At 38.9% G+C, this 13,863-nt stretch overlaps 1 protein-coding gene across 1 annotated transcript in view; it reads right to left on the bottom strand.

Moving 5' to 3' along the window:
- Window positions 1–13,863, bottom strand: part of GC2 (golgin Putative 2) — a 139,653-nt gene that overhangs the window by 72,379 nt on the left and 53,411 nt on the right. Inside the window, exon 6 of the mRNA XM_089388003.1 lies at window positions 4,177–4,234. Within this exon, the coding sequence (XP_089244129.1) occupies window positions 4,177–4,234 (58 nt within the window). The remainder of the gene's footprint in view (window positions 1–4,176; window positions 4,235–13,863) is intronic.

The following is a 13,863-nucleotide window of genomic DNA, read 5'->3' as shown; positions in this document are numbered from 1 at the left end:
TTCAATGACTCGGTCGTTGTAAAAATATATTAAATGTTTATTTTTTTATGAAAAAAACATATTTTTAAAGATTTTCATTCATGTTTCCAAACTCAAAGCATTAGAATATAGAGAGAAAACAACATATGATCAAAGTATGCTCGTGAATATATCTATTATATCAAAATGGCACCTAGTGCATTGTCCAATACATGTAATATATAGAGATCAGAGCAAAAACACATAACCAAGGAGGCTCTAAATGGCCTCTACAACAAAACATCATTAGTCAATACTGTCAAACAAAGCAAGATCATCTGGCTCAAACTCTGAATCAGAGTCACATGGGGAAACCCATGGCTCCTCCTCATTACTGCTCCAAAAACCAACTCCAACTCTTCACAAACTCCTCACAAATGCTCACACAAATGCAATGAGATAGTTGTGAGTAAATGTGAGGGGGTTGGGTCACTTTTATAGGCTTGGGAGAGGGGTAGAGGCATTAAGAAAAAAACCAAAAGAAATTGAGTTTGAAGTCTGAGTTGTCGCCTTTCTTACCCGCGAACTAGCTCAGTCCGTTTAAGACAGGTTGGACCAAACCGGCCGAATTAGCGTCTAGCTCGACCGATTCAGTAACGAACCAACCGTCAGACCGATTTTTCTACCTCGCCGACCTGGGCAGGGGTCTGGCTCAATCTACTAGGCTAAATCTAATTCGAACCAGCCTAGTTTTAAAACAGTGCTCACAGTGGCAGGTCAGAGCGGAAGGGCAAACCAATGAGGAGGTTCCGGCACGGCCCCACCATCCTCACAAGCCCGGAACAAAGGCCTTGGCGGTAGCTGAAGTGCAAGCTTGGGGAAATCGCCAGGAGAAGGTAAGCAGGGTGGAGTGTCTAGTGGTACCCAGTTGGAAGGCATAAAGGCATTGTGTTTAAACTTTAAAGGTGTCGAGTCGCAATGGAGAGCGGAGGTTGTTGCATTCGGCAGGGATGATAAATGCAACTATATTTATACATGCATACATATGTCGATATATATATATATATATATATATGAGCATGTAGATTACAAGATTTAAGTTGTAAGGCTCTTAGGATAAGTCGGGAAGTCGAAGCAAAGCGCAGTCTGCCTAACAAAAAAAATGTTTACCCCATTCCTCTAACAAGACTTGAGGGGTTGGGTACGTTACAATAATGTAGTGCGAGGAGTTAACCCCTCTTAGTATTGTTGTTTGTATCTAGCTACCTAATTGTTGTTAGCATGATATAGCATCACCTTCAAACCAACATTCTAAATAGCACACCTAGCTTTCCAAGGAAAATTGTGCAATATATTTCAATAAGTTAGGGATGATTTGTGGCATACATAGTAGAGCCCCTATTTCCCTACATATTCATGCATTTACCCTATTTGATCTAAGCTTCCTTGACTCCATTTCCCCAAGGTGTAATTAGACAGTTGGTTTTGGGATTTTTCTTCATCCTTCCTTCTCAACACCACTCATTATTCCACATATACTACTTCCATTTGTCTTGTTTAGCCTTACTCTTCACAAAATCACCTTGTGCCTCCAACCTATAGCCTTAGCAATCCTACATTTTAAGGAAGCCCCTTTTTAGTCAAAGTGAGAAGTAGAGTTATTGTGGTGACAATGGGTAGCGTTCTTGAACTGCACAAGACTAGCCCCTTGATGCTTAGGACTTTACATCATTTGGGGACGCTAAGATTTCGTTGTAACACCTCCTTCTCTCTATTCCAACTCTCTCCGTGACCAATTTGTTGTTGGTTTTGGTCCTCTTCATTCTCTCTTTCTCTACGATTTTGAGTACTTGACTCGACCAATGGGTGAGCAACCTTTCTTCCCAAGAAACAAAACCTTGATGAGCGAACCCCTATCACATCACTTTACATGCAGCATGGTAGAACTCCTCCTGTCCATACAGTACCCCTCGATGCTTTCATGTCCGAACAAGGGAGCACAATCAAGGGTTGTTAGTTTTTCCTATGAACCTGGCACCCAACAAACCATTAACCTAGTAGATTACAAATATACTAAATAAATTGCACAACTAGGTTACTAACATTAATTAGCAATAGAAAAACAAAACCAGCATCACAAATAAATGACACAACAGACTCTACCCAATCAAATCAGTTCATCATTAAATTGATTCAGAACCTAATTGGGCTTCCATCCTAGGATAATAGCCCAGCTTAGAAAATACAACACTACATATGATCCAGCTGATCAAGCCCTCTTTGGCTGATTTGGATCTCCCATTTGCCCCCTTGCTTAGACCTAGCACACTAGAGTATCAAACTCCTCACTGAGACACTGCTCTCAATCTTGTGCTGCTATATGGTGTCTCTTCTACCTCTCCTTAGCATTGCTTTTATAACTTTACATCGAGCTAAATCCCTAACCCTAATATCCAAAGTGATTGATGGCCAACATTAGATCTCGCCTCACTTGAGATCAAAGGCTGAAATTAAAACATAATCATTCAAGTCATCAATTCACTTTCCCTGAGTTTACCTTAGCTCGGTAGCCAACATAATAATGTGTTTTTCCTGATTCTAACTTAGGCTAAGTTACATTAGCAACTTGATCACACTTGAGCAAGTGTTTAAGGAGACCTTGGGCGACTTCTTGCACGCCTAGACAGTTAGGTCTGTGCAGAAGTACCTACCCGAGCTATAAACATCAACAAGGTTAACGAGAGCTCTTTCCAGCAATGGTGGGATTATTTTGGTTTGTCTGGGGCACTGTTTATCCAGCCTCTTTCTTATTCCACCTGTTCTCTTCAGCAGCCTCATCAAGCCTGGGAATTTGAATCTAATTTTAATGCACTCATTGTTGGCTCTATTTATTTATGGTTAATTGAGTGGTGTTTATTCAGTCAGATTCTTATGCTGCCTGTTCTGCCTTGCAAACTCACAGGGTCTTGGGAAGTTTGGTTTTGTATTGATATTGTGCTTATTGGCTCTGTTTATCCTTGGTATTCCGGATGGTCTTCTTTTGGCTCTCACCATTTTTCTGTAGCAGTGAGCTTCCCTTTTTTATCATGGATGAACACTGCCACACTAACCAATGTGCTCAATGCAAAATTGCAGACATTCGCTGGTTCTGAGAAGGATTGCCTATCAATCTGAGGATCTTCAAGTAGCAGCCTCACATCTCAACAACAGAGAGTCTTCTCAGCCAGAATCTCAGCTTGTCAGGAATGCAGAATTGGAAGCAAAGGTGGACATCCAACGCAAACAAATTGTGAAGATTACAGCAGACCATTATCCCATTGACCTTGGGACTAGCCAGCAGCCCACACTCTATGTCTTCTCTTCCAAAAGTTTCAGTTGGGTCTTTCATGACAGCAGCCAAGACAGAAGATACAGTCCAGCAGACCCATGGGGAGATGGAATTTGAAGAAGGCAGCTTTGGGAGCTAAGGCAAATTTCAAGCAAGAAACCCACGTTGAGCATCACTTCCATAAAAAAAATCAGGCTTTTATGTATTGTCAATCAGTACTCTTGCTAGGCCAGTATATTAGAATTTACAACTGTAAGTTTTCTAAGTTTTGGGGAGAACATATAAGAACAGTACAGACTGCAGGTAGACTATTTACAGTTTTGGGAAATTTCAAAACCCTGATATCAAACTCTCTATTTAAATTCTATTAACTCACTGTACAGTGTGGCTGCAGCTTTCTTTTAATACAATAGCTACCCGTTTGAGTTTAAAATAAAAAGGTTCCCTCTCTAAACGATCCCTTGACATGCTAAAAGCCTAAATCATATAAGCTTTCGCAGTATCTATTCCTTATAGCTTCAGTACTCACCGTTCTATTTGTAGACAAACTCAAGGGATATAGTTAAGACAGATTCTTTGACAAGCTTTTTTAAATGCAAGTGAATGAAATTAGAAAAGTACTAAGAATGATAACTTCACCAAATAATGCAGTAAATGGATAAATTAAATACTTGCACACTTTTGTCCCACAAACTTCTGATTGCAGTCTGACATAAAGGTTGGTACAAATTTGATGTGCATCGAAAAAGCATGTAAAGTTAACATTTATTTAAGCAAATAAAACTAGATCAAACAAGTTTCACATACAAACTCCAATAAAATGTAAACAGCAGAGCTTCTTAACTTCATAAACGTTATCAGATAAACTCAGGTTTTGATGGAATGTATACCTGCCTGAGCTACTTCCTTTAACTCTATCTCTTGTCGTATTTTTGCTACACGATCCAGCTGCAGGTTTTACAGAATACATTAAAACAAAAGCATCTAAACAATATAGAATTATTTCTTCTACTACCAATCTATCCAAATAAGAACCAAAACTGGTAACATAAGCAAGTCAAAAAGAATCGCAAATATAGAAATCCAGATAAAATGTTAGTGATTTAAGCTGTTTCATACTAGCAAAGCAATACCTAGGCTGGTAACAAGCAATTCTCTCTATGTAAAACTAGATATTATAGGATATTTATGAAATGAAAAAGTAACTACAGCGATCAATCATAGCTCAAAACGTATATTCTTCTTAATATATCCAACTATAGCATTGATTTCTTTCCAGCTCTGCATTCTCATGAAATTTAAGAAGCCTGAATTTTCAGGCATGTGCAGAATTATATCACTCTATAAAAAGAGGATAATTCAAAATAAAGATGATATTTTTCAAAAATATATTATCAATTCCATCGATATTTAAAATGGAAATACAAGCTTATTTAATGATAATCACTCTATAGTTCAATTACCTGGAACATGACATAACTGCATTTAGAATATTCTACACTTTTTCGTGGTATGTTAATTTTTCTCCACCTGCATCATCTAGGATAATCTACAAATTCAAGCCTTCCAACACATTTGAGCTAAGTTTCCGCTATTTAGCACATGTCAATCAAGTAACTGTTGAATAAAGAAACACCATGTTACCAGATTTACAAAAGTTTTAGCTTGAAATTGCAATCCTAATGAGTTTGAACCAATGTTGCACAACTTGTACTTGGCAAATACTCAGCTGGCATATCACTCACTGACTCAGGAAGATTCAGAAGCAGACTTGGCAAATAGCAAGTTATAAAACCATGGTTTACACAAGAATCAATAACATCATCTCATAAGATATGATCATATAGCATAACACAATTGATATTTGTATTCAAAAATTTTAAAAGCAACATGGGACCTCATACAATATGAATAGCAACAAGACCAACGGTCCTCACAAGCATAGCTGGATGAAATAAATAGCAAGTGAATATGGAAATAAACAACATAGATGGAGAGGAATAAGAAGAAAAAAATTGGTAGGGAAGATATCCAAAAGAACGGTATTCCAAAGAAGAAAACATATGTGAACATGGAGAAATGTGAAGCAGTTCGAAAGCAATGTACAATGAGGCATGAAAAGAAAAACAATGATAATGCCAAGTAATGTCCACTAACATAGCAAAATGATACAAGGTTTGTAACAACAGAAGTTATCCTTCTCCTTTCCAGTAGAATGACTCCATATTTACTAAAGATAACTTGGAAAGATCATGCACTGTTTCTAAATTTATTGCGCAATGTCAGCCACCAACTTTGCTTCAGCATGGGATGGTCTCCCCTCTGTTTAGTGGCCATCTGATAAACTAATGTTTCATTCAATGAAGCATTATCATATGGTTCACTTTTGCTGCCAGCTTAGATATCCATTTTATTAACTTTTTCCATGGTATTAGTATGAAGCATAACCAATCATTTTGAGTCAGAAATTGAGTATCACTTTGCTACTAAATGGGGTATTACTTTACGACTAATTGGACAGCCATAATCACCACTTTTGAAGATAGACAGGAAGCTTTGAACTATTTCCAATAAATTTCACATATATAGGTCAATAACTGGTCAGAGAAGATGTCTCTACCAGTATCTCATTGACTGGTAAAAGCTTACACATGATTGGAAATGCTCCATAAATTACTAACAGAAAAAAACAATGCTTAAAACTCATGCCTGAGGCTGAGTGGATCGAGTATGACTGTGTGGGCCGAGTATGGTAGAGTCTGGCAAGTATTGGCGAGTGGCAAGTCTGTGGGCCGAGTATGGCTGAGTCACTCATTTCGTAGCAGACTCAGCCATACTCGGCCCACTCACCAAGTCATGCTACATTGGTTTGAAGTTTGAACCACGGAGAGCAAGTTGCCAATTTGTTGAGCCTACAAACTCTGCTTGTGAGAGCAAATAATTTAGATAAAGATAAGATAATTATATTAGTGCCCAACAAATGACCACAAAAGTAGGTCAATGGGACTGAAAAGTATAACCAGTATGAACACAATGCGAAAATAATACAAAGAAAGAAAACTACATAAGTATAACATCAGAACATATGTATAAAATCATGACAAAGGTATAGTGATATGAAAGACTAAGTGAGTTTGTACAAGACTAGAATGGTGGACAACCCAACTGAAGAACATATCAAGAGAGAGAGTGAGAGAGGGAGATCGGACAATGGGGCCAATCATGTCAAGATCTCCAAATTCTGATGGCCGAGGGGACAAACTAGGCATTGGTTCACTATCAAAGTCTTCTAAAACTGTTGAGGAGTTTTGTTGAATGATTTGGGGGAAAGGCGAGGGGGAAGAAGTAAACTCTGAACATATCTCTAGTTGCTCCTCTGGATATACGAGGTAGTCTGATGGGCGAGGCGCACTCCAACATCCAACATCCAAGGTTGGAAGAAGTAAACTCTGAACATATCTCTAGTTGCTCCTCTGGATATACGAGGTAGTCTGATGGGCGAGGCGCACTCCACTCTAGATCCATCTAGAGTTGATCCCTTTAGTGCTTTGAGGATGTGGGACCTGATGTACAAATTGACACCTCCAAACCAGTCTCAATATTATCAGTGGTCTCCCAAAGGGAGAAGCTAAGGAGAAACACGAGGTCTCACCATCCTACTGTCTAGAGCACTCTAGAACTTTGCATGTCGACCGGTGCTCCAATCTAACGGATAAACAGGTAAGTATGAGGTAATCGATCTGGTCATCCCATGTTAGGCATGACGTGCAGGAACTAAGATTTGTGGATGAAAATCTCCCTAATGAAGAGGGCTAAGTGTCTCTAATCCTGGTACTGAAAGAAAGTAAACAGGGAGCCTTGCCTCCCGAATCCATATAGAGTCAAAGATAGCATCCTCTGATCTCATAATACAAGGGACACCAAAAAAATGAGGTCTGCCTCTATTCCTAGCTCTTGAAATTGGCAAAACTGGCAACTCCTATCAGATCATGGTAAATGGTGATCTATCTCTTTCCCAAGTCGATGGGAGTTGACCCGGAGCTATCCCAAAGGGATCCTATGCGAGTGCATCCAATGTCTACATGTATAAGGGGAGTGGATGATCATATCGTCACACAGCTCCCAAAAATGCTCTAGGTAGAAGACATCTGCAAACCCCAGCGCTTTCGGGTGAGATCCAAGTGTCGTGAATGTATGATCTATACACATCCTCTCTAATAGCCTAGTTCAATGCCCATTTAGTTGACAAGAGATGGCATGGCACATCAAGGGAGAACCTGAATGGAGGAAGGCGCTATAGGTAGATAAAAATCATTTGAAGAAGTTGAGCTGCCTCTGAAAACTAACCTTGTGCCGGGCCAGAGGAAGGATCTGAGGCGAGAACCTTCAAGAAGCAAAGTGCAAGGTAGGGATAGCTCTCTCATGCAATGGCAAAGTCTCCAAGAGATCAATCTATATAACGGAAAGAAACCCAATGGAAAATGACACCAAACTCTACCTGAATGATGGGTTGTGGGGTTGTCTGCTTAAATTGGATGATGAGCCTAAGAAGCAATGTTTATACTACCTCCAATCTAGTTCATCTGTCATCAACAAACTCAATCCCCAGATCTTGGAGCCATGGAGAATTGTGGGTCTGATAGTCACCTCCATGAGATAGAGTTTCGTCAAGATGTCCTGAAACTACCCTTGAAAACATTCTCTCAATGAGGGCCAGGGAACCATACTCTTTACTAACCCGAAGCTAGAGGGCTTGCTGCAAACCAAAATAAGACATTATGAATTGTACCCCTAAGTAAATTCTGATGATCTCAATCTTTGTCCCTTGGTAGTATAAATATAAATCTATAAGGGAGCTCTTTGTTGCATTCAAGATTAAAACCTTGGTTTTACCCAAGCTGACCATCAACCATTGTAGGTCACAAAAACTAGCTAATGCATCAATTTGTCTTTGTAAGCCCTTAGGAGTAAAGACCAACAAGATCAAGTCATCAACAAATAGGAGCAAGGAGATCAACACCTGATGTAGAAGACAGCCATTACTCTCTCGGATATGCTCATGAAGGACGGACTCTAGCCCATCAATATAGATCCCAAAAAGAGTCACCAAGAGAGGGCACCCCTATTTTACCCCGATGGTACTCTGAATGAAATTGGAAAGGATGTGTACCATCCTAAGGCATCCTAAAATTGACTCATACATTCTTATTATGGTTGCTAGTAGGGTCTTAGATATGCCGATGTCTTAGAGTCAATGGAATAATGTCTCCCTCGGGACTGTATCAAATGATTTCTGAAAGTCTACAAAACAACTGTAAATCTTCAAAGAGCGATGATGAGCATCCTCAATAATGGCTCAAAGTATAAAGATGTAATCAATCATCTAGTAGTTAAGGGGGAAATTTGCTTGTCCTCTAACCCTAAGATGATGACTCTCCAACTCCTCAAAAAGCCAATGGTGTAAGATTGTGGCGCAGAGCTTAGAGAATGTATGACCCATCATGATTGTCAAATAGTTGTTTGGATCAAATATGCTCCCTGATTTGTGGATCGAATGAATAATGTGATTGGCCCAAGATAGGGGGAAGCCCAAACATACCACATGATTAAACAAATCAACAATATGGGAATCAAGGGAATGGACACCATGCTTAAGGAATTCTACTTGAAGCCCTTCCTCGTCAATTACTCTGTTGATACACGTAGCTCTAACTACTATCCTAATGTCCCATTCAAAGAGGTGGCAAGATGGGGGGAAGAACGCAGGTTCGTTGTCGAAGATTATCATAAAGGGAGGTGGTGTGGGAGAACATGGTCTAGGGGGTTAAGGTTAGGCATAATGGTACAGAATTGAGGAAAAGGGGTGCACTAAAAGGATTTTAGGGAGTGGCAGAGGGCATCACAAAGTTCTCATTGCCTCCGGGAGAGAAATGCTTGTCTTTTACGGCAAAGGAGATCATAATATGTTTTGCAGAGGTGAGGGGAGGGAGATGGGTCATGTCTAAGGATGAGATAGAGCTATTTGTGGAGGGATTTGCATTCATCATCAAGCCAACAATTCATGGGGAAGGAGCCAAGGGTGGGTTTGTGAGTGTGACAACGAGTAGAGTGGGTGTAGGAGTCAAGGGCTACATCCACGAGGAATGAGGAAGGTATCTCATATTTGGCTATGGTTGTGTCCAGTGACCTAAAGTCTGAAATTGTGCAAGGGGTGGCATCTCCTTAAGGCAGATGGTGTAAGAGGTGATGTGATCTTTGTTAGAAAGGAAAGTGGAGCAGAAGGGTGACAGAGGGCCTAAGGTGAAAGGGGGAGAGGAAGTAGTGAGGGTGAAGGTGAGGAGTGTGTGGTCTACTAGAGGGGAGTGAGAAACAAAGAGATGTTGAATCTATTGGAGGAGGCCTTGGTTGGCCAGGATAAGCAGCCACTCTAGCTCCCCCACCATGGGGGAAGCAAAAAAAAGCTCTTTAGCTCGGAAAACAACACAACTCATTCAGGATCAATAAACCATAGGCTTCACCCAACTGCAAGAGGTGTCTCCTATAACTTGTGAGAGGTCCATTCTTATCATGAAAACTCCTATGAAGACCCACAACCAATAGCTCTAGCTCCTAGACATAAAGTGTATCCTCGACTCTGTGATGGAGGGGTGCCTGAAAATCTCTAATGGGTACATTGAAATCACCAAAAAAATGATCTCCCCAAGTGTGGAGTAGTGGGAGATGTTTGCATAGAGATCAAGGAAAGGGCCCCCCCTCAAACTCATTATGTAGTGTAAAGTGTGATGAGGCTAGAGGGAAGTAGTAGAATGCAATGTGACTATCTTAAAGAAGGGGATTGTTCTAATAGAATCGAACCATTACTAAGTCAAAACAATTGTGTTTCAAGCTAAGTCACCTGCCAAGATGACAAGGGACACAAAGGACACAAAAATACAAGCATCTAACATGAGACACAATGACCCCAGAAACAGGACACAAAGGACACATTATATATATATATATATATATATATATATATATATATATATATATATATATATGTGTGAGTTTCTAGAAAGTGGGAACGTTGGGAACTTGGGTACGAGTGTTGGGAACGACTAGAGGTTTCCCCAAAATTTTCAAGAAACAGCGAATCGAGAGCGGTAATATTATACAATAAATATTTTTTTAATTATATAATTTATATAATAATCAAAATTAATATTGAATCAAAATATTCAAATATTAAAATCAATTTAAATATATAATCTCTCTTATATATAAATATATTCTCTGGGTGTCTCTCTCCCTGAGTCTCTCCCTTTTATATATATAAAATGCCAAGATCATTATCAGTTCTCTGACACATGACCAGTCTTTGAAGCAATCCAGCTTAAAAATACAAAGGGACAATTTTACATATGTTTCTCTAGTTATTCCTAAGAGAAAAAGCAAAGCAACTCTAATGTTTAAGCATTGACAGCCACATACATTATGCACACACAATATTCTGTGATATATATACATAAACAGCAAAAGAAACTCATTAGCTTCTTTAAGGCATGTATGATCAATACATATCTCTAAAAATATGTTGAACATGTATGATCTATACATATCTCTACTTAGAGGCATGTTGGACATTTATTAGTCTTATAGATTAGGTCTACCCCATCTCGCCATGTTTACAATCTTCATTTTATACCTATTGAAATATGTAACTAGGTTCGGTCTTCATAATGACATGTAATCATGAATTTATTTATTTGATGTAAAGAGAAAAATAAATTTGTTATTTGTTATTATTGAAGCATGGGTTTCATGCTCAAGGGAAAATTATTTTTAGGTCAAGAACCCATTGAGGGTTTCTAGGGCTTGTCATTTAGTCTACAAGTTATAAGAGTCATTGTCATTTATGGAAGACCCTTTTGGGCATGTTAAATATTGTAAAGAAAAATTTATTTGAGTCAAATTAGAGTCAAAGACCCACTAAGACCTTGTCATGGTGCCTCAAGCAAGTCGGCCTACATGAAAGATCAAATCGGCCTCAAGAAACCAATTCATACACCTAGAAAGCCTATATATAAGAAGCAACTCAACCTCATTTAGACACACTTAAAGCAAGTTCGATCTCCTCAAAAAAGAAGCTGGAAAAGGATGAAATTCAAGGATAAGAAGAAGAAAGCAAGATAGAAGTATCTCTCTCTCTCTCTCTTGTGTTAGGGTTTTCGGAAGTTGTTGGGAAAAAGTTGTTGGGAAGTTACTAGGCAAGTCGAAGTGTTGGAAAGTTGTTGGGTGAGTCAAAGTGCCGGAAAGTTGTTGGGCAAGTCGAAGTGTTGGAAAGTGGCTGGGAAGTCAAAGTTGCAGAAGAATTTGTTGGGGTCGAACATGCAGAAGAATCTGTTGGGATCGAATTCGCTGAAGAAGTTTTTGGGTTCGAAATTGCTGGAAAGAAATCTCATCAAGGAGAAAGGTTGACTTGGCCTTGGAGGGGTCTTTGTCAAGGGTTGTAGGTCTTGGAATTCGTCATTTGAAGATTCTATAAGAAGAGAAGAATTCTTTTGGTTTTCCTCTCAACAGGAAAGGTTTTAGCCCTAGTTGATCGCCTATATCTTGTGTCCTCTTGTCTCTTTGATCTTCATTTTTTGGTAGTTGTTTGATGATAGAAAACACAATAATAATCAAGTTAAAAAAGAAGTTAATCAAGTTAAGTAAAAAGATATCACAAACAATTATAAAAGTAAGAGAAATCTTTTAATCTAGCAACCCTAGATTTCTCAACATGGTATCAGAGCTAAGGTGACCACAACAAGAAGAAAAGGCAGCTTGAAGATCATTATTGAATAACGATACATAAGGGTTGAGCACAAGGAAATCATCAAGAAGGACTAACTCACTCATCATCATGAACGAAGGAACTAAGAAGCATCATAGAAGACCTCAAAACCCTAGCTCATCCAAAGAAGGGTTTCACACTTCAAGCGTTCTTGGGAAACTCACACATTTTACAATCATCAACTCAAAGGAAAAGAAAGACCTCAAGGACCCTACCTCCACTCAAAGAAGAACTACACATTAGAAGCATCTTGAAGTCTCCACATTCTAAGAAAGCAAGAAGTGTTGTCATCGCCATCAAGTTGATCTCCCTCTCATTGAAGCAAGGATCACATTTCAAACATATTTGAAGACAGACATCTCTAGAAGAAGTATTATCTTCAAGGAAGCAAACATCATCATAAAAATCAAGAAGGCATCAAGTTGAAGATATCGCCATCAAAGGAGCATCTTCACTTGACAAGTAAGTATCTACCATCAAAATGACATCATTTTGCAAGGAGAGCAATAAGTTGGTTGGGTCATCAAATTTCCCTGCATGGAGGACGAGGACAAATTTGATCCTCATAGAAAATGAAGTCAATGTACATATTAAGGGTTCAATTGTCGAACCACCAAAAGAAGAAGTTGAAGCTCTAGCAAAGTATATGAAGGGGGAAATAAGGGCTCAAAAAATCCTTATAGAATAAATCAAGGATTCCCTCATCCCTTATGTGGCAAAATTCTATAAGTCAAAAGACATTTATGATAAATTGGTAGAATTGTTCTCCGTAAGCACTGCAGGAGAAGTGATATCTCTGAGAACCGAGCTATATAAAATGAAGATATCAAAGGAAGAAGGAATAGCATCATAATTTGTGAGGGTATCACAAATAAGAGACCAACTACAAAATTTGAGGGAAATAATGTCTGACAAAGAGATGACCACCATTGTGCTCAATGCACTACCTAATGAATGGGGCAACTTTGTATCAAGCATCTATGGAAAGAAGGAAGACACCCATTCAATGAACTTTGGTCACTATGTAAGATTGAAGAAACCAGGTTAAAGGAAAAAAGCGATGTAGGACCAAGCGTACAAGTTCAAGCATTTGTTGCCATGGCTAAGAGAAAAGGAAAGTTTGGTCCTCAGAAAAAGAAGAAGATTGATATGTCAAATATCCAAATCTATGGTTGTCAGGGATATGGGTGTTTCAAGAGAGATTGTCCTAAACTTAAGAAGGACAACAAGAAAAGGAAAGAAAGGAATGAAGCCCATGTCACTGAAGAAGTGGAAGAACCTGAGAAGAAGAAATCAAAGAAGGAGGAAGTAAATGATCTCTACTATGGCAAACAATCTCCGTCACTTAGTTCTTTTCAGTTTTGTGAAAGATAGCTATCATGGTAGAAAGCATTGTAAGTATGATAGGATGCATCATATTAAGAGATGGCATCATTTTAGAAGCATATGATTGAAGCAAGAGCTCATGACATCATTATAGAAGCTTGAAAGGATAGTTGAAGTAGAAGTCTACATGGATGTAGCAGTCATCATAGAATGGAAGCAGCTCTTAGTAACCACATTGAAAGTATAAGTAGTATATATGGTTGAAAGAAAGTCATCTAGCATGATAGAAGATAAAAGGAATTCATCATGCATCATCATGAGAAAGGAGCATTTGCAAGATGAGGAAAAACAAGATCCTTCATTGGAATCCTCATTAGAATTCATCTCTACTTGGAAGAAGCAAGTGTCCCATTCCACCTTGTGTGGGATCCATTGT

Source organism: Pinus tabuliformis, chromosome Q (assembly GCF_031772625.1).
Source record: "Pinus tabuliformis cultivar Carrire ecotype Pingquan chromosome Q, CPIR1, whole genome shotgun sequence".
NCBI lineage: Eukaryota > Viridiplantae > Streptophyta > Pinopsida > Pinales > Pinaceae > Pinus > Pinus tabuliformis.
Note: the sequence above shows the minus strand (reverse complement) of the source record. Positions and strands in the feature narration are given on the sequence as shown.